Below are 22,344 nucleotides of genomic sequence, written 5' to 3' on the forward strand. Positions count from 1 at the left end.
TGAAACCAAAAAAATAAAATAAAATCTTATCCTTTCTAGTTGAATGAACTTCCTTGCTTCTAGGGTGTGGGACACTATAGCAAATTTCTATTTGTGAACTTTGGGTCTCTCAGACACATTGTGAAATGATTCTTCTTTTTTTTTTTTTTTTGCGGGGCAGTGAGGGTTATGTAACTTTCCCAGGGTCACACAGCTAGTAAGTGTCAAGTGTCAGGCTGAATTTGAACTCGGGTCCTCCTGAATCCAGGGCCAGTGCTTTATCCACTGCGCCACCTAGCTGCCCCGAAATGATTATTCTTAAAAAACAAATTGGTCAACACTTACTAGCTGTGTGACCCTGGGCAAGTTACATAACTCTCACTGCCCTGCCCCCCCCCCCAAAAGCTAATCTTTTGCTTATGTGAGATCTGTTGTTATAGCAGTGCTATGTATATTCTAATGTATAATGTGTCTGTGATCTCATTGATATGGTTAGTATATGCTCATTGTTCGTCCTATGTGACATATCTTTGCCTTATAAGATGACCACAAGGGATATACTCAATGTGTTGCAAGCCTTCTGATCTCTCAAGTATACCATCAGAGTATGCAGGCTATTTATTGATTATGTCTACATCTCCCCAAGCACAAAATCACAGAGGAAGGACAATTTTTGATCGATTGATAAATATTTTTCAGAATACTAAAGTCTTTTGAATGGCTTGTAGAAGGTAAACCAGAAAAACAGTGATTGTAAACTAATCCCTTAAAAAAAAAAGTTAAATTGTAACACCTGCATCAATAACTGCCACATAAAGCCCAAAGTTCTTTTTATAATGGAAGACCAAATTAAAAGAAAGTAAAATGCAAAAGATAAAAAAAACCTCATTGCTTTTTATGGTATGGTAACCAGAACTTTAAAATATGTTTTTGAGTCAGAGAAAACACATATACCATTAGTATTTTTTCTTTTGGTGAAGCAATTGGGGGTTAAGTGACTTGCCCAGGGTCACACAGCTAGTAAGTGTTAAGTGTCTGAGGCCAGCTTTGAACTCAGGTCCTCCTGAATTTAGGGCCGGTGCTTTATCCACTGCCCCACCTAGCTGCCCCCACATATACCATTAGTAATGAAGAGAAAACATGAACTCTGGAATTCTTGATAATGAAGTGTCACCGAACATCTTAATGATTGCTTTTTTTTTCCTTTTTTTCCATGATTCCTTTGTTTCACTTTGTAGTCAACTCTCTTGTTCACTGGGATAAATGTAGATTCCCCTGAAGCTAATTTTCTGCTTTTCTTTAGAGATTTTCTATATAATTATAAAACCTGCCTTGAGAGGCACTGTATATCCAGCTTTAATCTAAGCACCACTTCCAGTAGACTTGAGATTTATAGTTTCTTGGCAGGGCCAAAACACCATTAGGAAATGACAGAACATGTTTCTGAATTGAATTGTTAAATTTAACTACTATGTGTCTTGGAGTTTGCAGCCTTGGGCTTTATTCTGGAGATAATCTGGGAATTTCATTTTTCATGTTCAGAAGTTCTCTTCTATTTCCTTCGTTATGGTGTTAGTTTATGATGTTATGCCTTTCCAAGAGACTTATGATCTTTATGTTGTCACTGCACATCTTGTCTTTGAGTTCTGTATGTTTTGCTTACATAGTGAAATATTTTCTTTGAATGTTATTTTTTTTTTGCTTCTCTTCTAGGTTCTTCTGTGTATATGCATTCCCAATTTTGGTCTCTCATTTAATAATTTGATGAGACTTGTCATTGCAGATTCAAGTTTTTCTTTTCATTATTTTTGCTGTGTAGGACACAAATTCTGCTCTCATAATTCTCATTTAAACTACTCAGAAATAGCATGTTGTGGTTCTATGTTCTCAAATTTCACAAGGTTCTCTGTTTCATCAAGTGTTGAATTGTTTTCCTTTATTTTGAAATACTTATTCATAGATGCCTTAACTTGTTTACTAGATCTGGAGGCCATATTTCTTTCTGTTACTTTTTTTTCCTGTTGATTTATCTGTTAAAATTCAAGGTCTTTGAGTTATCTTCTTCCTGAAATCTTTGGTACTTATAATCTGACCCCTTTATTTTCCTTATCACTCACTTCCTGACACTCTCCCCTCTGATTGTGGCTTCCTGGGGGATTCGATCTGCACTGGATCACAAAACGTATTAGCCTTCTCCCACAGTAGGCAATTTAATTTATGTTTCATCGGCCTAGGTTTTTGCCCCAACTGACTTTTGGGTCATCAGAACTGGCCCCAGCTGGATGCCGACCTCTTCCCTCTGGCTTGGTAGAGTATGTTCTGTGGCTAGAGTTCCCTGCCCTGGTGACCTGTCCCCCTCCCGCTGTTCCTCAGTTCTCTGACCCAACACAGGAGTTCAGAGTTTTGCAGTGCTGGTGCTTCTACATTGCAGATCCCTAGAAGGCTTTTGTTCCTGAAGGGCTATGGTCAAGCTGATGGTGGAGCCCAGACTTCTGTAGCCTGGAACCCACAGGTTCCTATATCACTGGAAAGAGGGAGGGGAGACTGGGATGGATTTTGATGAAGTCTGTGTCCTATTCTTGGGTCTACTAGTACAGCTTCACTGCTAGTAACATTTGGGAGGTGGGGGAGGAGTGCTAAGTGAGCTGAGGGACAATGGGTGTTAGTTCCTGGGGTTTGATTTTCTTTTTTTAGCTACTTCTTTTGGATTCTGGGTGTCCTAGACCGTGGAAACAACTGAATTTATCTTTGGCACATGATTTTTGTTTTGGAGGTTGTGGAGATCAGAGAAAATGTCTAGTCTACTTTCTTGTTGCTCATGTGCCTCAAAACCAGGAAATGCTTTTAAAAGATTAATTGAATAACAAATGAAAATGTATGTTTTATTCCATTAGCCTGAAGACCTGGTTTGCTTCCAAGACATCAGACCTGGGGCTCCACACCATTATCTTGTTGTGCCAAAGAAGCACGTTGGAAACTGCAAAACTCTAAAGAAAGAAGATTTACCCTTAGGTAAGACTTTATATCTGTGGTGTGTAAAATTATATGTGGTCGCCCTATTACTGTCCAAAGTATAAGGAAAATTATCTGGGGTTTATCATATATTTATTATTTAGAAATTAGCTAGTAGTAGGCCTCCACCAGTCGTGGACGACCATGGATCAGCGCCTTGAAGAGCTACAGGCCACAGTGTGGCTGTGCAGTCTGATAAGGGAGCCGCAGCTCCTGAGTGACTTATAACCTGTAACTGCCGCATCCCGTGTTGTATCTACCCCATGAGGAGTAGCTAGAGTGTCCTCTCCAGGGGGCTGGCCTAGGCGGATCAATATGGAAAACAAGCTGTTGCCCATGCAGCAGGTTTTCCCTCTCTGTGACACTGGTGGATCTAAAGGAGAGGCAGAGCCAATACAGTTTGGCACCAGTACTGCGGCAGGAGTTGCCAGAGGGATGTGATGTCCAACATCCAAGTGCTTGAGGGACTCTGACTCCTGATTTTTCCTCGGGCTTAACTCCTGAAGCCTTTCCCATATGTGGGTATAGCCGCAAGGCAGCAGAGGTTTAAAATCAGGGTTTCTTTCCCCTAGGCAGGTTGCCTGCCAAGGCTAATGAGCCCCACCAGCCCTAAGCGACTGGTTTTAAGGCGCCAGTGACTCGCCTTCACCCCTTCTCCTGTTAGTGGTAACAGTTCTGCCACGAGAAGGCCAGGAGCTGGGCTTCGGTTGTTAGAGGCTATTTGAGACGCACGCTATTGGAGCATTTTATAGAGAGTGGGAGCTTATCCCCACTCTCACCCCATCATTGGGGCATTAAGCATTTATTAAAGTATATAAGGTATTAGTAAAGATAGAGCACATTGCCCTGAAAGTTAGGAAAGCCTCGCTGGGATCTAGGGAAGAAGAGAGAAAAAGGCACCTTCACCTATGCATCTTAGGCCAAAAAGGAAGTCTCTCTCCCTGTGTGACCAGAAGCTTCCTCCAGGTCCCAACAAGAGGCGGCCCTTACACACTGCTTCAAGCTAACTGACTAGCATCACCCAAATCCATTGGTTCACTGGACTTGAGGGTGGCCCATGGGCAGCTGAGGTAGAGTTCAGAGAACACACCCCCTGAGGGCCAGGCTCTCAGGTAGGTGTGGTTTCAATCAAGTCAACTTTAAGTGAGTTAATCAGCAAAGTAAATCCAATCAGTCCCAATATTATGCTGTCAAGCAAGGCCTCTGGGCTTCCCTAAACCCACTATTTTCTCACATCATTTATGGTGATATCATCTTGGATTAGAAATTTTGGACAAGCAATATTAATTTGATTTGAGAATGTGATGGTGTGACTTGGATCTCTATGATAAACCAGCACAGACTGGCCTGATTGAGATAATAGTTGTAAAACACTTAGCATGGTGCCTGGCACACAGGTGATGCTTAATAAATGCTTGTTTCTTTCCTTTTGTACTGAACCTAGTTTGCTACATGTTACTTCCAGGCTCATAGTATAAATTCATGGTCACTGAAACACTGGAACCTTGTCGAGTTGGGAGCCTGGTGATCAACTTTTGCTACTGGTGAAAGAGTAGGTCTATGTTTATGATATATAGTGTCCCGCTCCCAGTTCTGCTGCCTTTTTACCCCACAGCCTTTTGTACCTTAAGTTACTTGGGCTCTAAGTTTGCTGTGATTTTTCTTGTTAGCAGAGCCTGGCATCTGTTGGCTAACTATTTTAAGCTACCTTGGATGCTAGACAAATTGAGCAATTCTAGGAGGTACCTGCATAATGTCTTGGAGCAATAGTGATCTTCAGAATATTGTAGGATCATAGACATAAAACTTAAAAGGAACCTCAGGGGCCTCCTCTTGTTTGATAGGTAAGGACTGAGGCTCATGGAAGTTTTAGTGACTTGCTCCAGGTTTCATATAGCAAACCCAGGGCCTTTGTCTATATGCTAGGTGCTCAGTACCACCGCAATGCCTCCCTTAAAAAATGTGCCTAACTTGTAACTAGTAACTTACTTCCCTACCAAGCTCTGGGATTGTTTGAATTAATTTGGACCAGATTTAATGCTTTTTGTTGTTTTTCAGTTGTTTAAGGTTGTGTCCAATTCTTTGTGACCCCATTTGGGGTTTTCTTGGCAAAGATACTGGAATGGTGTGCCATTTCCTTCTCCAGTATTTAACAGTGTTTCTTTATTTTTATTTAAGGGTTCCAGGTTCATGTTTGTGGTTATTGTCACTAGGTTTAGATTAGAGATCAGTTTATTAGAAACTTGATTCACAGAGTAGCAGCAGGTTGATAGTAAATAGAGGTATTTTATGTAATCAGTTTTAACAACTATTGTAAATCGACATTGTTTTGTTATATTCTGCAAATATGGAAAGATTACTGGGGGCAGCTAGGTGTCACAGTGGATAAAGCACCAGCCCTGGATTCAGGAGGACCTGAGTTCAAATGTGGCCTCAGATCCTTGAAACTTAGAAGCTGTGTGACCCTGGGCAAGTCACTTAACCTCCATTGCCCTGCAAAAAAAGAAAGAGAAAGAAAAGAAAGAAAGATTATCTAATCGTTTAGTCTGTATACTTTTTCATCATAGACCAGTTTTCATAATACATTGTTTGTATGCAGTGTTTGGGAAATATGGCTTTCTGCTTAATTTAATAATCAGGGTGACTGCTAATGCCTGCATTATTACTAGATAGTAACCATTTTCAAGGAATTAGATTTCAATAAACACTTAGCTACATTAAATACCATCTAATCTTTTATTCAAAAGGAAGTTTAAGATCTTGTAGTGCATCAGGTGTTTTATGTTGCTCCAGATCAATTTTGTTTCATCATCTCCTTCTCAGAATTACATTTTTAAATACAGAATAAATGATGGTTTATACATTTATACAGCACTTTAAAGTGTGCAAAGTGTTTTCCCTGTGTTATTTCATTTAATTCTCACAGTAACTCTGAGCTTGGTACTATTATTTTTCGCATTTTACAGAAGAGGAAACAGACCAAGGGGTTAAATGACTTGACAGCAATATTGGAATTCAGGTTTTCTTGACTTTTAATCCCAACACTAGCCGCTTTGCCACCTGGTTGCCTTAACAATACATAGGATTACAAAGGAAACCAGTTATATTGAAATATTATCAAAATTAAAAACCAAATGCATCAGACCCCAGGTTAAGAAGTCCTATAGATTTTCAAGTTAGAGGAGATAGATCTGAATTTAAACTGAACCTAGGATATATCCTGCAATTTCCTTTTTTAATCAGTCCCTGAAAATAGACTGCTTACTTTTCATTTTTGTATTTTTCATCAAGGTAGGGAGCTGAGTATACTTCTTCTACCCCTTTCTTCCTCCCAAACCTAGTTCTTGGAACTGTTTTTTTTTTTTTTTTAGTTCAGAAGAATGAGTTAGTGTAATTGTATTTTTAATTTTTATGATTATTTCCTATCACTGTACTAGGATGTAAGATATATTCTGGTGAATCATAGTTTGTCTCTTATGTTTTCACCTAAAACAAATTCAGTATGTTTATGTTGTTGTGGAAACCAGATAAGTAGCATTTCACTTGTTAAGATGCCGTAAGTTTCACCTGTTGCTTCTGAAGTAGCTGCTGAGCTCTTTTAAATGGTATATTGTTACCGTTAATCCTGCTAGTTTGGATACATTTGGAGATGGATTTTGTATGGGATCTGGTATTCCTTTAGTGAGGAAAAATGAAGTCCATAGTGACCCTGGCTAATTCATTCTTTGAGTTTTATTTTTAGTCTGAATTCTGGGTGAGTGTTTCTCTGACTAAAGTTATTGCCCTTTCTGGTAGGAGGAGGATCCCAAATAATACGATTCTTTGTGGGGGGAGAAGTTGCTTGTGCGCAAAAAACTGACTGAGGTAGTAGTCTGTCCATTTTCTTTAGGTTTCTTTAGTTGTTTTTTTTTTTAAACTTTTGATACAGACCAGAAGAATTAATGTATTGTAGTATACTTGACATCTTAGTGTTTGCTAAGGGTAGTTCTTTTTCCTTTTTACAGTGGAGAAAATGGTTACTGTCGGAAAAACCGTTCTTCAGCAGAAAAATGTCACTGACCTGAGTGATGTGAGGTATGAGTATAACCAGCTATGACTATGGGGAATAATTAATTTTATAAGATAATTGCTTATCAGATAATGAAAGCAAAGTTGACAGCCCATCGTTCCTCAAATAGAAAATTTAATTGTCTTTTGAGAACTGAAATTGATATTAAGAATTTGTTGCTGGTGTGTATACCTGTTGTACTCTCACTACTTTTTCTACTGTAATTGAATTGAAATTGATCATATAACTGCTAAAGGAATGAATGCAAGAATTTATGCAAAATTCTACCTTAGTGCTTTTTTTAAACAATGTTTTCATTCACTAATGTGCACAGTCTGTTTCAATATCAAAAGCTTCTGAAGTTGTAAGAAATCAGCAGGAAAACCCAAATGAGATATTTATGAAACCCTATTCAATTAAACATTCGTTAATTGGCCCTTATGTGAACCAGGTTAAGGCAAGGTGGTGGGGAGTGAGCAAAAGATACAAATATTAGCAAGACATATGCTGTGTGTGTGTGTGTGCGTGTGTACACACATGCACGCTCGCACGTGTGTGTGCTTGTTCGTTCTCTGGCACCCACATATCCTCCTTCAATCCCTCACTCTCAGTTCCATAGGTAGGTATAAAGTGCTCTGTGAAGTCTGATTCTGGGATTCAAGGTTATACCTTTAATCTGTGATCATAGATTTAGAGTTCAAAGGGCATCTAATCCGACCTTTATATTTTTATTTTTTAAAAACATTCTGAGCTTAAAAATAAACATTTTCTTATATAAATTATCAACAGGAAAAGAAGACTATATGTGAAACGGTGACACTTATTTTATACTGTCTTTTCCTTTTAGATATATGCTAAATTCAACACGTAACTTTCTTGTTTTGCTTTGTTTTTTGGTCGGGGCAATGGGGGTTAAGTGACTTGCCCAGGGTCACACAACTAGTAAGTGCCAAGTGTCTGAGGCTGAATTTGAACTCAAGTCCGCCTAAATTCAGGGCCCGCGCTTTATCCACTGCGCCACCTAGCTACCCCTAACAAGTAACTTTCAAAGGTATCCTGCTTGACTGTGAAGGAAAGTTCTGGACTTCCTTCTATTCTTTTTTATGCATTTAAAAATGCTTCAATGACTCTTAGCCTTATCTTTTTTTTTGGGGGGGGGAGAGCAGTAAACCCATTAATAGCTTTTCTCTCCCTTCTTTTCTCCTTTTATCTTCCCCATCCTCAATTGAAAAACAAAAATAAAAACTCCTTGTAGCATGTGCCATATAGAGCAAAACACTGGCCATATACCCCAAACCTTGTCTCATTCTGTACCTTAAATCCATCGCTTCCTTCTGAATAGGGAATAGTATGCTTTATCAACAGTCCTTTCAAATCATAGCTAGCCATTATATTTTTCAAAGCCTTTTAGTCTTTCAAAATTGTTTTTTCTTTATACTGTTGTTATTTCATAACTTGTTCTTGTGACTTTACTCTGTATCAATCCATATAAAAGTCTTAAGAGGTTTCCCTGAAAGTCAATTTCTTTTTCTTTTTTTTGAAAGTCAGTTTCTTATGGGACAGTAATATTCCATTATATTCACATGCCATAATTTGTTAATTCTCCCAATTAATTAGCATCTCCTCAGTTTCTATTTTTTTTTTTGCTGTAACAAAAATCACTGCTATAAATATATTTTATACATATGAACCCTCTTTTTTGGGTCTCTAACATCCCCTCTCCCCTTAAGTTTGAGAAAACTAAGTTTCAGGGATGTCTTAAAAATGGATTAATCCAGACATAAAAATGGAAAGTACTTGTGCTTTGAAAATGTTCATGTACTATAGAAATGTGAGATTAGATGAATTATTTATTACTCTCCTATGGCAAGTTCCACCAACTAGTGAATTTTTTCAGTAATTTCCACCTCTGGTTTTCACTTCATAGCCTTCACTCTTCTCTTCCTAAAGGAGAATTGCCTATTTATTTATTAAACAAAACTTTTTCATTCTTGCTTTTAATTTTATTTTTAACGTCATTGCTGTTTACAATACCTTGCTACTAGGCCACTCCCCTATAAACAAGAAAAGCAGTTAAGCAAAACCAGTTGAGGTATAGACCATGTCTGATAGTGTGTGCAACATTTTACACCTCTTTACCAAGAGTATAATTTTCATCCTTAGAGAAACACAGGTAGATATAGAGTTGGAAGGGACCTTAGAGATGGAATTGCTGGCCTTCATAATTTTACAGTTGAGGAAACTTAGGTTTCAGAGGTTAAAGGAACCTCTGGAATCAAGAATGACTTTTATATTAATCTTCAATCCACTATCTTGTAGGGTTCTTTTCCTTTGCAGGATCACCTAGGCGAGCCAGCCTCATAGTCAGGAGGTTCCTGCTTCAAGTCCTGCATCTGGAACATACTATCTTTTTTGTTTCTAGATATGTCACTTAAACCTCTCTTAAAGCAGTTTCTAGATAAGTCAGTTAAACCCCAGGCACCTCCTTGAGAATTAATTACTGGTCAGTTGCTGATCTTCATTGGTGGAAGGAGTTTCCTCACTCAGAGTTCCCTATGAAATGACAGGTCTGGACCAAAAAAAATTTTTAAAATGAGGTCATTATAAATGTTGTTCTCCAAATCTGCTTTTTTCATTCTACATCATTTCATACATATATCAAGTCTTTCCAAGTTCTTTTACATTTCTCATATTCATTATTTCTTATGGTGGAATTATATTTCACTACTTTCATATCTCAAAATTGATTCAACTTCATAGGTACCTGCTTTGTTTCTAACTTTTGCTAAAACAAAAAGTTCTGCTATGAACTTTTTGTTAGATGTGGGACATTTCAGGGCAGTTAGGTGGCGTAGTGGATAGAACACTGGCCCTGGAGTCAGGAGGACCTGAGTTCAAACCCAGCCTCAGACACTTAACACTTACTAGCTGTGTGATCCTGGGCAAGTCACTTAACTCCAATTAAGTTAAAAAAAACAAAACAAAACACAAAAAGATGTGGGACATTTCCACGTCAGACCTCCTTGGGAAATATACCTAGTAGTGGAATTTCTTGGCCAAAGGGTAGGGATATCTTCATCGCACATTTTGAATAATTCCAAATTGCCTTCCAGAACCGTTTGACCAATTTATAGATCCAACAGCAGTGTATTGGTGTGCCTGTTTTTCCCTCAGGTTCTCTAGTAGTGATTATGTATAAAGAAGCATTTGTCCTCCCTGTAGCCTCTGCTTGTGGTTTAGAATGTTAGGTGGTGGGCACTTCATAAGTATTTGTTATTATGCTGTTGGATAGCAGAATGGTTGTTATGATTATGTATTCCTTTGTTCACATTATATGTTCCTTTGAAGTTGTATGTAAATAGAATTTTTTGTAAGTGAAATATTTTAAACCCTTTGGAAAACTTAGTATTTAAAAGAATTCTATTGTAAACTCTTTTACAAACCAAAAAAAAAACCACCAACCCTCTTATTTTCAGAGTAAAATCAGATGCTTGTGTATAGTTGATCTACAGTGTTTCCTTAAAATGAAGTGTGCCTGTATATGTCCTTAATATATTCTAAAATTGTTCTTGAAAAGGCTTGGACTTAGGTTCAGCTTTTGACAAAGACAAGAGCGCCCTCTGCTGATTGAATGAAAGATCAACCCTGGTGTTTATAGTGTCTTCATAGCCCTGTTTTTTAGGTTTAACGTAGGAGTGATACTTAAGAGCAGTGTTTCTTACTGTGCTCCAAGGAATCCTGAAACCACCTTAAGCTTTTTCTTTTCTTTCTTTTTGTTTTTGTTAAATGGACCTCACGTTGTTTATTAGTGGGTATTTAATATAACAATTTTAGAGAATTTTACCATAAGATTTCTGCCTTTTTTTGTTTTTAAACTTAAGGGATTCTTCCTCTCTGGAAAAGCTTGAGAACCACTGCTTTGGAAGGAGTCTTGTGTAAAAGGAACACAAATGGAATTTTTAAAGAGCTTGCCCCAAGCTACTATAAACTGCCACCTTCTGGGAGCACTAAGTTTGAATATCAGATATACCCCCGGGGCATCAAATATACCCCTAGGACAAGGTTTTTAAAATAGATGGATCCTTTAATAGAGTTGAACGATTGTCCCAAATTAATGGGTTAGCTCCTCATTCACTGCTTCTCTGTTTCAGAATGGGTTTCCACTGGCCTCCATTCTGCTCCATATCCCATTTGCATCTTCATGTCCTGGCACCAGCTAGTCAAATGGGCTTCTTATCCAGATTGGTTTATAGAATCAATTCATACTGGTTCATCACAGTAAGTATTGTTGACTTAACAACATTTGAGAGATACAGGATTGAACATCTCTTTCCTTATCCTCTACCTCCTATAACTTCCCTTCCTCTGAGTAGTATTATTCCTAACTGACAGGTCTACTCTAACTCATCAAAATTGTGTTGGGAAAGAGGGAAGGGAACTAGGAAAATCTTCTTAAGATTAGAAGGGGCTTTTGATAGTAGGGTGACTGGTTATAGGGAGATACCATGACCCCATGTTCTATGCCTAAACTAACTGAGATTCGCTGCCAGTTTGAGAAAAATAGGTCCCAGCTGTTTTAGTCATGTGACTCTGGCCTTAGGCATCTCAAATAAATACAATCAGCTGTGTAACTTAGATTTTAGCTACTCCTAGTGAAGACTAATGGCCATACCTGGTTAATTTATCATTAAGTAGTATATGCTTGTTGTAGTGCTAAAAAGTTAAATGATGGTGCTTGGTATCTGGAAACTCATATTTTATGTGCCAGCTTTTACCTTCTAAACTGTATCCCCCAAATGATTTGATTGAGTTTGTTTTTCAAGAAATATTTGTGGGGTTCTCAATCACATTCTCTTCCAAAGTGAAGCTTTTTTTATATTCTTTGGAGAAAATGAGTAGAAGTAAATGGGCATTTATTAATGTGCAGTAGAATGGTTCTGAGGGAAAGTAAAGACAGTAGTAAATACTCCAAAGTGTCCACCAAGAAGTACTAAAGGGTCTACATTTTATAAAATAGTTGAAAAAAACTCTAAAAATGAAAAAAAAAATTAAAAATTAACTTTTCTTTTAAAAAGTTTGGACTTGCACCTTTAGTTACATAATTAACTTCTTTGTTGGGGGCATTTGAAAGAAAAATAACTGATACCTAGGAAATGCTTTAAGATTTACAAAATGCTATATAGTAGTTTAATAAGCAGCTTAAGACTGCAGTAAGACTTTGGAACAATCTGTATCATCTTACTTGAGCCTCAAAATAACCCTGTGAGGCAGGCATTACAGGTATTATTTTTCATATATTATAGATGAAGAAGCTTACACTCACAAAGGGTATGTGATATATGCCCATGGTCGCACACCTAGTGAGAGGCAGAGGTAGGATTTGAACCCCTAAGTCCAGCATTCTATCCGATAAAAGCTTGCTTTAACAATGTAAAACAATTTATGTTATATTTAGAGACTTTGACCAAATTTTCTAGTAAGCAGAAACCAGTTCAGTTGTATAGGGTTTGCATAGGAATGAATGAAGGAATGAATCAAAAAACATTTATTAAATGCTTAACTGTGTGCAAAGCAACCTTCTGAATACAGGGGGAGAAGCAAGAGTCTTTGCTGTCATGGAACTCACACTTTATAGGGAAGGACAAGACATTTGCTTGTATATAATTGGCCTTCGTTACAGATAATTTGACAGAGCAAATGACATTTTTCCTTCTTAATGTTTGCAGGCTGATCAGCTGATTGAACGACTACAGGCTAGAAGTGCTACCAGATGAAGAGTTGTTTTGATCTTGGCTCCCAGTAAACTAAAGTCTTTGGTGCTTAGGAATCTCTTTGCCATTGTATAGCTGGTTGTGTTTAGTGACAGGCCTTCTGAAGCAGTTTAGAATCTTCTGCTCTGAGATATGAAAACCTATGTTTGAGTCTTAATGTGATTATAGTTCACATACTTAGTGACCTTGTGAATGTTTTAATGGAGAATGTCTATGTAAAACATTACAAGTAAAATCACAGTAAAACTTATCAAGAACAGTTCTATATACATAGATAAGTGTATACACATAAGGAGTTGTTTTCATATCTGAATAGATGATTTCTAATAGTGCTTTTTAAATGTGTTTCTAAAAAAGGTCACACCACCAAGAAATTCTGTTCAAGTTCTTTTTTCAAACCCATTTTTATTATTTATTAAGTATTTATAACAGTTTCTTTCTGTAATAGTAGTACCTGGCTATGTGCTATTGTGTGACAGGATAGGAAAGGAAAAGAGACTTAAACCAAGTTATTTATTCCCAAATCGGTTTTCTAATTTAGCAGTAACTATTCCTTATCCACTTTAACCTCTTCCCACTTAAGTAATATACTAATGCATTGACAAACTATCACTTAAGGATTCTAGTAACTTGGACTAAAAGGGTTGCTTATGTGTGACACCACTTACCTTTGTAATGGATCAGAATGCTTCCCACATTTTAAAATTCAGCTTTTCTCCATGTAGTTCATCGTTGGTTTCCTAAACGGTGTGAGCATGATTTCTAGCAGTGTACTCATTAATTTTTTTATAATAGAGTTCATTGTAATGGGTAACGTTTTTAACTATAATGACATGAGTTGGGGAAGAAATCCTTATAATATGTAAACTGATGATATGAATGTATTACACACTTTTTCCTACCTGAAGGAAGAAGTTGGATCAAAAATGAATAAATTTGTTCTTCCTATTTAATTTCTTCTAACTACTCCTATCACCTCCCCACCCCAAAACCTGCTTATTAGCATTTATAGAAATAGTGAAATAAAATAGGGGATTTTGTTTGATGCCTATAAAATTAAAGAGACGCAAGGTGGTGTAATGTATGGACGACTAGCCTTAGAGATCACAAGACCTGCCTCTTAATATATCCTAGCTTTGTGACCATGAGCAAGTTACTTAAACTTTCATGATCCCTTGAGATTTCATGATCCCCAGTGCAACTCTCTAAGAACAAAAGTTAGAGATATGTTTCTGATTGCATTGGTAGAGAGAGTTTCCACCCCAGCAGTTTCCCACACTAATGAAATCATAGGTCTGGACAAAAATGAATAAAATTATTTCATTGGGTACATTGCTGAAAAAGAAGGAAGTGCTAGTTCATTTCAGTACCTCTCTAACACTCAAAATAATAAATGAGTGAATAGTAATGTATTGTTTGCAGAGGATTATAGTATTATATGATGAATATAAATGCATAGGATTAGAGCCTCTGTGTTGGAATGGAATGGTATTTAGTCTTGGCTATCAGAGTTTGTCTATTGTTACTGAAGAAGCAGTAGTTTTAATTAATGGAGTATTTATACCAAACAAAACTGGCACTTAATGAAGATAGCTTAGTGAAGGATTTCATTTGAGTCCTGTTTTCCATTATTATTATTATTATTAGTTCAAGATTAAAATGAGCTTCAAAATTTAATTTTAATTACTGGATTTTGGAAACTTGGAAATAGGGTCATGGATTGTACACCATAGACTTAGAGAATGTTTAAGTTTGAAGAAACCTTAGATATCATCTGATCCAACTCTTATTATATGGAAACTGAGTTCCAGAATAGTTACTTGACCTTCCCAAGGTCACATAGCAAGATGTGTATTGGCAGAAGAATCAGAACCCCAGTTTTCCAAGTTCTCTATCCATTGCTGAGTTGGGAGGCTTGGAGCTAAAAATGTGGTTGAGTATGAGGTATATTTTGGCTTGGCTTTCTGGAGAGAGCTCATAGTAAATCTGCCTTGTCAGTGAAAGCACTTTCAGTGTCTTTGTCTTTATAAATCATTCTTGCTTCTCACCCTTTGGGCAGCTTTCCAGGTTCTTTAACTTAAACTGATTTAATGGACTCCAGTGGCCATAGCTAAATATGCATATGTAACAGACAGTGATATGGTGCTATTATACAGTTTTAGATTTTCCAAAGTAGTGTAAGCTCTACTAGATGGTTCATTAATGTGTAAATATACATACAATAAACTTTCAGATAACAATTTTTTCTCCGCCTTCCAATTGGAAACCCTAAGGAAAATGAGGAAACCATTTTTATTGGAAGCCTATCACGTTTGCTGCCAGAAGCTAATGTTTTTCAGTTTACTAAACTTTTCACTTGGCCTTTTCAGTAAAATAGATTGAAAAGGTCCCATGAGCTGTCGTCAAGATTTGGTAAGCAAAATAATAGTAATAATAATAATAATAATAATTTGTAAGCTTTTACAAAAATATTATGGTTGTATTGAAAATATTACTTATGAATACTGTGGTACTATATAACTACTGAATTGTGAGCTATGCTAGATTGTTAGTAATGAGCCACATAAAATAATGTGAAAGAGGAAAAGTAAGTAAAAATTAAAAATACTTTGTGTCAAGTCATGCTTTTCTGGAATATTATTTTACTGTACAAAATATCAGCCCACACTTAGACCAGAGCTAGAGATGGGTCAGGTTTAGATGTTTCCAGGGTCTCAGACATGAGAGTAAAACAAGACAGTTAAATTTAATAAACGTCTGTTCACCATCTAGATTATTTTTAGGGGAGGCTCTTCAGTTTGAATCTAGTGCATTTGTTAGTGGAGTTGGCCATGCTGCTACTATAATCTTTGCCATCCCTATTACTATTGCCTTTACTCCCCTTACTCAGCAGAGTGTTATAACTTTTAGAACAAGATAACTAGGTCCAACAGGTCAAGGACTAGTCAACCTATTTCTAGCTATTTTGTTTTCATCAAGTCTGTAGTTGAGAGCAGAAACAGGAAAGGGAAAGGGTGGAGTTCCCCAGCCCCTTGTGCCCAGAAGGGATTTTTAATTATTAAATATCCCTTGGATGAGGTGACCACATACGCTATGATTCTACCTAATTTATATCCTGGAGTAAAACAAGATTACAAGGTGCTCTGTTCAGCACAACTGTGCAAAAGTCAAAGGGAACTTCTAGGAACCTAGATGAATGTAATAGGTGGTCCTAAATCAAATAGTGGCAGAGGAATCATCAGTGAGGGATATTGCTGTCCATGCATAAGGTTCAAGTGTTCATCAGGGATAGGGAGTTTTCCTTATTTTTAGGGTCAAGTCAACAAGCATTTATTAGCTCTTACTGTATGCCAGGCCCTGTAGTAGGTTATAGAGGCACAAAAAAGGCTGTCCTTGCCCTCAAGGACCTTACAATCTAAGAGTAAATTCAAAGCTCTTTTCTAGCTCTTCTAGATGGTATAATAGTGTAATTATTTGTAATAGTGTAGTTATTTGATGAAAACCTTTCTCCTTAATGATAGCAGGATTTACTAATTCTCCAATTTTTTCCCATCGCTTTATTATTAAACCAAATTCAACCCTCTTGGGAATAAAAATTTAGTGATATATAAAACAAATGTCAATTAAGCAAAATATGCGATTCAATACCTATGATGTTAAGATGAGACCTGAAACAACAACAACAGCAACAACAAGAACAACAACAATAATAATACAATATTAGAGTAGGAGGGTTGAGAATCTAGATTTTTCTCTTGTTTATCATATGAGTCCCAGTGTAATGACTATACTGGTAATATAGTTTCCATGTACAATGACAGCACTTCTTATATTTTAGAGCTGCCCCTAGATTGTACTAGGGGAATAAATATGCTACTAAAGTGTGAAGATGGGTATGTGATTTGCAGATTAAAATAAGATAAATGAATTGGATTCAGTAATAACCTCACACTTAACCTGTCGTAGAAAAAAAATTTTTAGAACACCAAAAGTCAAACTTAATTTTCAAATTGCTATATGAAATTATAAAATTCTTGCAAATCATACACTCATCTTTACACTATAAGAGCGTATTTATTCCCCCAGTACAATCTAGGGGCATGAGGTATAAAACTTTGCCTAAGCAACAGACTCCCTGCAAAGTAGTATGGACTAAATAGAAACAACTGACTCCATGAGACAAGAAGAAATATTAAAACAAAGTCAAAAAAAGGAGCAAATAGAAGAAAATGTAAGATCTCCTATAGCAAAAACAATTGCCCTGAAAAAAAGCTTCACAAGGAGAAAAAAAATTTAAAAATTATTGAACTACCTGAATGCCATCACTGAAAAAAGAGCCTAGATGGCATATTGCAAGAAATCTTAAAACTACTTAGATCTCTTGGAACCAGAGGGCAAAGTGGAAATAGAAAGAATCTATTGCTCACCTTCTGACAGAAACTCCCAAAGACTCCCAAGAATGTGACCAAAATCTAGAGCTTTTGAAGTCAAACAGAAAATACTGAAAGCAGTTATAAAGAAAGAATTCAAATGAATAGGAACCGTGGTTAGGATCACACATGATTTAGCAGCCACCATGCTACATACTATATTCCAGAAGACAATGGATATAGGCTTACAGCAAAGGATAACTTACCCAGCAAAACAATATAATTGTACTTGGGTAAAATTTTTTTTTTGAGGGGCAATGGGGGTTAAGTGACTTGCCCAGGGTCACACAGCTAGTAAGTGTCAAGTGTCTGAGGCCAGATTTGAACCCAAGTACTCCTGAATCCAAGGCTGGTGCTTTATCCACTGCGCCATCTAGCCGCCCCCAAAATTTTAATAAAATAGAGAACTCCTGAGCATTCCTGATGAAAAGGTCAGGGTTGTATGGAAATTTTGAAGTTTAAACATTCAAAAGTTAGGAGAAACATGAAGGGGACACTAATGAACAGTTATAAAGAACTAAACAAGAATAAGTTACTTGATTCAAATATGGGGCAATAACATATGTCTCCTCTGAACCCTATCATCTTTAGGGGTCAGAGAGAATCTAATTAGACAAAATGTGAAAGTGGTTCTGTTATTTCTTGATGAACTTAAGAGAAAAATAGAGAAAGAGGAATTGAAGATCCCTCCAATCCAGACTATCTGAGATCCTGGTGACATATGGGAGTTAGTTAATATTTGTTGTTTTGTACTATGCATGTCACACACATGATAAGGTGCAAGCAAAATGGGTCTCAATTGAATAGTATCTCATATTTACAAAGCAATAAAACAGGTTTTTTTACAATTATATATTATTAAAACTACATTAATTATGAAGAATTAGAAGGAAAATGGGTGCACCAGAGCAAAAAGGTGGATAGGAAAGTAAAGGAAGTTTAAGGGAAATAATCTCACATAATCAGGATGTACAAGTAAATATTTATGCAAATAACGACTAGAGGGTAAAGGAGAGTGGCTGACTCATGAACCTTCCTCTTATTGGAACTGGTCAGAATATGGAAGAATAAAACACTCAACACTTATACTAAACAGAAAAACAAGGAAAGAAAAGAGAAATAGGGGAATTAGAGAGAGTGTAGATGATCCTAAGCAAAACAGACTTAAGATTTTACAAACATTTATAGCTCTTTTTGAGGTGGCAAAGAACAAGAATCTGAAAGAGGAAGCATAAATTGAGGAATGGCTAAATAAGTTATAGTTTATAAATGTGATGGGATATTATTGTGCTGTGGAACAAGTGATAAAGGAGATGGTTTCAGAGAAAGCTGGGAAGAATTGTATGAAGTGATACAAAGTGAAGTGAACAAAACCAGAACAATTTATACAATGAAAATGTGGTAAAGATAGAAAACTTGAATAGAATTAGGAATTCTGTGTAATGACCAACCACCATTCAGGAAGACTAATGATGAAACGTGCTACCCATCTCTTGATAAGAGAGGAATGAGACATTTTATTTGGACGTGGCCAATGCAGAAATTAGTTTTGTTTGACTGCATGTTTGTAACAGGGATTTTGCTTTTCTTATGTTTTCAATTTGGGAGGAAAGGCTCTAGGAGCTCCCAACATGATCACTCCAAAAATCTCCAAATAATTCCATAAGACAATTCCTAGAGCAGCAGAACCAACAAAAGTACAGGGTAAGATAATTTTCCAGCCAAAGACAATTTAGAAGGTAGTCAAGAAAGGTCTGTTTACCTGGGGTGGGAGTGGAGCCCAGACCCGGGCCACACCAACAGAGATCCAGCCCCAGGCAGGCCACACCAGAGAAAGAGACTTCTGGAGCTTCTGAATTGGCTGCAGCTGTGGCTACTTCTGAAACTCAGCAAGTCTGGGGCTATTTACAGACCAGAGCACAGGCCAGGGAAGTAAAGATCCTGCTTCTCCTTAAATGGATCCAACTGGGACTCCCTGAAGCTTGGGGCAGTGTGTCCTGAAGTCAGGGCCTTCCTTTAAGAAGGAATTAAAGGTTAAGATATAGGCCAGCAAAATGATCAGACGGAAAAAGATGTGGACCATAAAAAGTTTCTTTGGTGACAAGGAAGATCAAAATACACCCTCACAAGAAGATAACAAAGTCAAAGCTCCTACATCCAAAACTTCCAAGAAAAATATGAATTGGTCTCAGACCATGGAAATACTCAAAAAGGACTTTGAAAATAAAGTAAGAGAGGTAGAGGAAAAAATGGAAAGAGAAATGAGAGTGATGCAGGAAAGTCATGAAAAAAGCAACATCTTGAAAAGCCAAATGGAAAAGCTCTCTGGAGAAATGAGAGTGATGCAGGAAGGTCATGAAAAAAGAGTCAACAGCTTGAAAAACCAAATGGAAAAGCGCTCTGAAGAAAATAATTGATTAAGCATTAGGATTGAACAATTGGAAGCTAATGACTATGAGAAATCAAGACACAATAAAGCAAATCTAGAAAAAATAGAAGGCAGTGTGAAATATCTCCTTGGAAAAACAGCTGACTTGGAAAATAGAGCCAGGAGAGATAATTTGAAAATTATTGGACTTTGAAAACCATGATCAAAAAAAGAATTTAGACATCCTCTTCTAAGAGATTGTCAGGGAGAATTGCCCTGATATTCTAGAAGCAGAAGGTAAAATAGAAATTGAAAGAATCCACCAGTCACCTTCTGAAAGAGATCCCAAATTGAAAACTCCCAGGAATATTATTGCCAAATTCCAGAGCTCCCAGGTCAAGGAGAAAATATTGCAAGCAGCCAGAAAGAAACAATTCAAGTACTGTGGAGCCATGGTCAGGATAGCACAAGATCTAGCAGCTTCTGCATTAAAGGATCAGAGGGCATGGAATATTATATTCCAGAGGGCAAAGGAATTGGGATTACAACCCAAAATCACCTACCCAGAAAAACTGAGTATAATCTTTCAGGGTATAAGGGCTAAAATTCTAGCTATACTGTCTAAAATATCTAATGAGTGGTTGCCAATAAATTATAAGCTTTAGCAAGCGACATTTTGTTTTGTTTTGTTTTTGTGAGGCAATTGGGGTTGTGACTTACCCAGGGTCACACAGCTAGTAAGTGTTAAGTGTCTGAGGCTGGATTTAAACTCAGGTACTCCTGACTCCAGGGCTGGTGCTCTATCCACTGTGCCACCTAGCTGCCCCCAAGAGTTAGACTTTTAAGCATTTATTAAGGAGAATAAGAATTAGGTAAAGAGAGAGAGAAAGGCCTAGATTCATCTATCTATTAAAGGGAGAGAGCATTCCTAGCACTGCTCTCCACCAGATTCCACATGAAAGAGAGTGAGGCAGCGCGCCAGGCTCCCCCTTCTTCCTCCCACAAGCAAACGTCACTTCCTGATGCCAAAGAAAAGACACATGGTCCTGCCCTCAGAGGCCCTCTCCTCATGTTGGAGCTTTCCTATAGTAAGTCTCCAGCAGGTGGCATCATTCCAATTGTTACAAGGGGAAAAAATGGCACTTCAATGAAAAAGAGGACTTTCAGGCATTTGTGATGAAAAGACCTGAACTTAATAGAAAATTTAATTTTCAAATACTAGACCCTAGAGAAGCATAAAAAGGTAAACAGGAAAAAGAAATTATGAAGGATGTTAAAAGGTTAAACTGTTTACATTCCTACATGGGAAGATGATACTTCTAACTCATAAGAGCTTTCTCAGTATTAGGGCAGCTGAAAGGAATAAATTTTGACAGAGGTTACAGGTGGGAATTGATTATGAAGGAATAATATCTGTAAAATATTTATTGTTTGTTGATCATTTTTGTGTGTGTGTGTGGGGGGCAGTCAGGGTTGGGGGGCATGCCCAAGGTCTTGCAGTTGGGAAGTGTCTTATGTCTGAGGCTGGATTTCGGCTCTGGTCCTCTTGGGTCCAGGCCAGGTGCTCTGGTCCACTGTGTCACTTAGGTGCTTCGTGAAGACATCTGTAAAATAAAATTATGGGCTGAGAGAGGATTGCACTGGGAGCCAAAGAAAGGGAAAGGGAGAGGTGGAATGGGGGAAAATATGTCATATAAAAGAAGAAAGAAAAAGCTTATGGAGTGGAGGGGAAGATGGAGGAGGAGTGAATGAGCCTTACTCATCAGAATTGGCTCAAAGAGGGAATAACACACACACACACACACACACACACACACACACTCAAGTGGGTGTAGTAATATATCTTGCCCTGTGGGGAAGTGGGAGGGGAAGGCTGAAGGAAGGGAGGGCATATCGGGGGAGGGGCGGTCAGAAGCAAAACTCTTTTGAAGAGGGACAGGGTAAAATAAGATAAAAAATAGAGTAAATATCATGGGGGAGCGAATAGGATGGATGGAAACCAATAGTAACTGGGGAAAAATTGAAGCAGAGGCAAGAACAATGTAAGATGATGATGATGATGATGGTACTTTGCTAGACTATTGTGAAGAAAAATTTTTGTCAGGTATAAGGTACTATATAAATGTTAGCTATTGTTGTTGCAATAATCAGCCTCATGGGTGTTTTGTAAGGAAATCTCCCTTTAAAGTACTATATAAATGTAGTTTACTATTAAAAAAAAAAAGATGAGCAGGATGCTATCAGAAAAACCTGGAAAGACCTACATGAACTGATGCAAAGTGAAATGTATTATATACAAAATAACAGCATTATTGTAAGATGTTCTACTATGAATTACTTAGTTATTTTCAGCAATGCAATGATCCGAGACAATTCTGAAGGACTTGTGAAAAATGAAATCCATCTATATAGAAAGCACTGATGGTACCTGAATACATATGGAAGTATATTTTGTTGTTGTTACTGTTAGTTCCTTTTTCTAAAGTTTTTTTTTTGTCTATGTTTTGCACAACTGCACATGTATAACTTATATTGAATTGCTTGAGTTCTTAGGGGGGGAATAGGGAGAAAGGATGAGAATTTGGAACACAAAATTTTAAAAATAAATTTTACAATTTGTTTTTACATGTAAGGTGGGGGAAAATTCTAAATAAATAAATTATGTTTTCAATTGGGAATACTGTTGGAGTGGGAGAGAGAAAAGGTGAGTTCTGGCTGATTTAAAAAGCATATACT

The 22,344-nt window shown here is 37.2% G+C and overlaps 1 protein-coding gene across 1 annotated transcript in view; it reads left to right on the forward strand.

Moving 5' to 3' along the window:
• The window catches only part of HINT3 (histidine triad nucleotide binding protein 3), a 28,311-nt gene extending 12,883 nt beyond the window's left edge, over positions 1 to 15,428 (forward strand). The window contains exons 2-5 of the mRNA XM_043963413.1: positions 2,874 to 2,991; positions 6,996 to 7,065; positions 11,191 to 11,317; positions 12,766 to 15,428. Coding sequence (XP_043819348.1) covers positions 2,874 to 2,991; positions 6,996 to 7,065; positions 11,191 to 11,317; positions 12,766 to 12,813 — 363 coding nt within the window. The 3' untranslated portion in view covers positions 12,814 to 15,428. The remainder of the gene's footprint in view (positions 1 to 2,873; positions 2,992 to 6,995; positions 7,066 to 11,190; positions 11,318 to 12,765) is intronic.
• Positions 15,429 to 22,344: the final 6,916 nt, after the last annotated feature.

This window comes from Dromiciops gliroides, chromosome 4 (genome assembly GCF_019393635.1).
Source record: "Dromiciops gliroides isolate mDroGli1 chromosome 4, mDroGli1.pri, whole genome shotgun sequence".
NCBI classification, from domain to species: domain Eukaryota; kingdom Metazoa; phylum Chordata; class Mammalia; order Microbiotheria; family Microbiotheriidae; genus Dromiciops; species Dromiciops gliroides.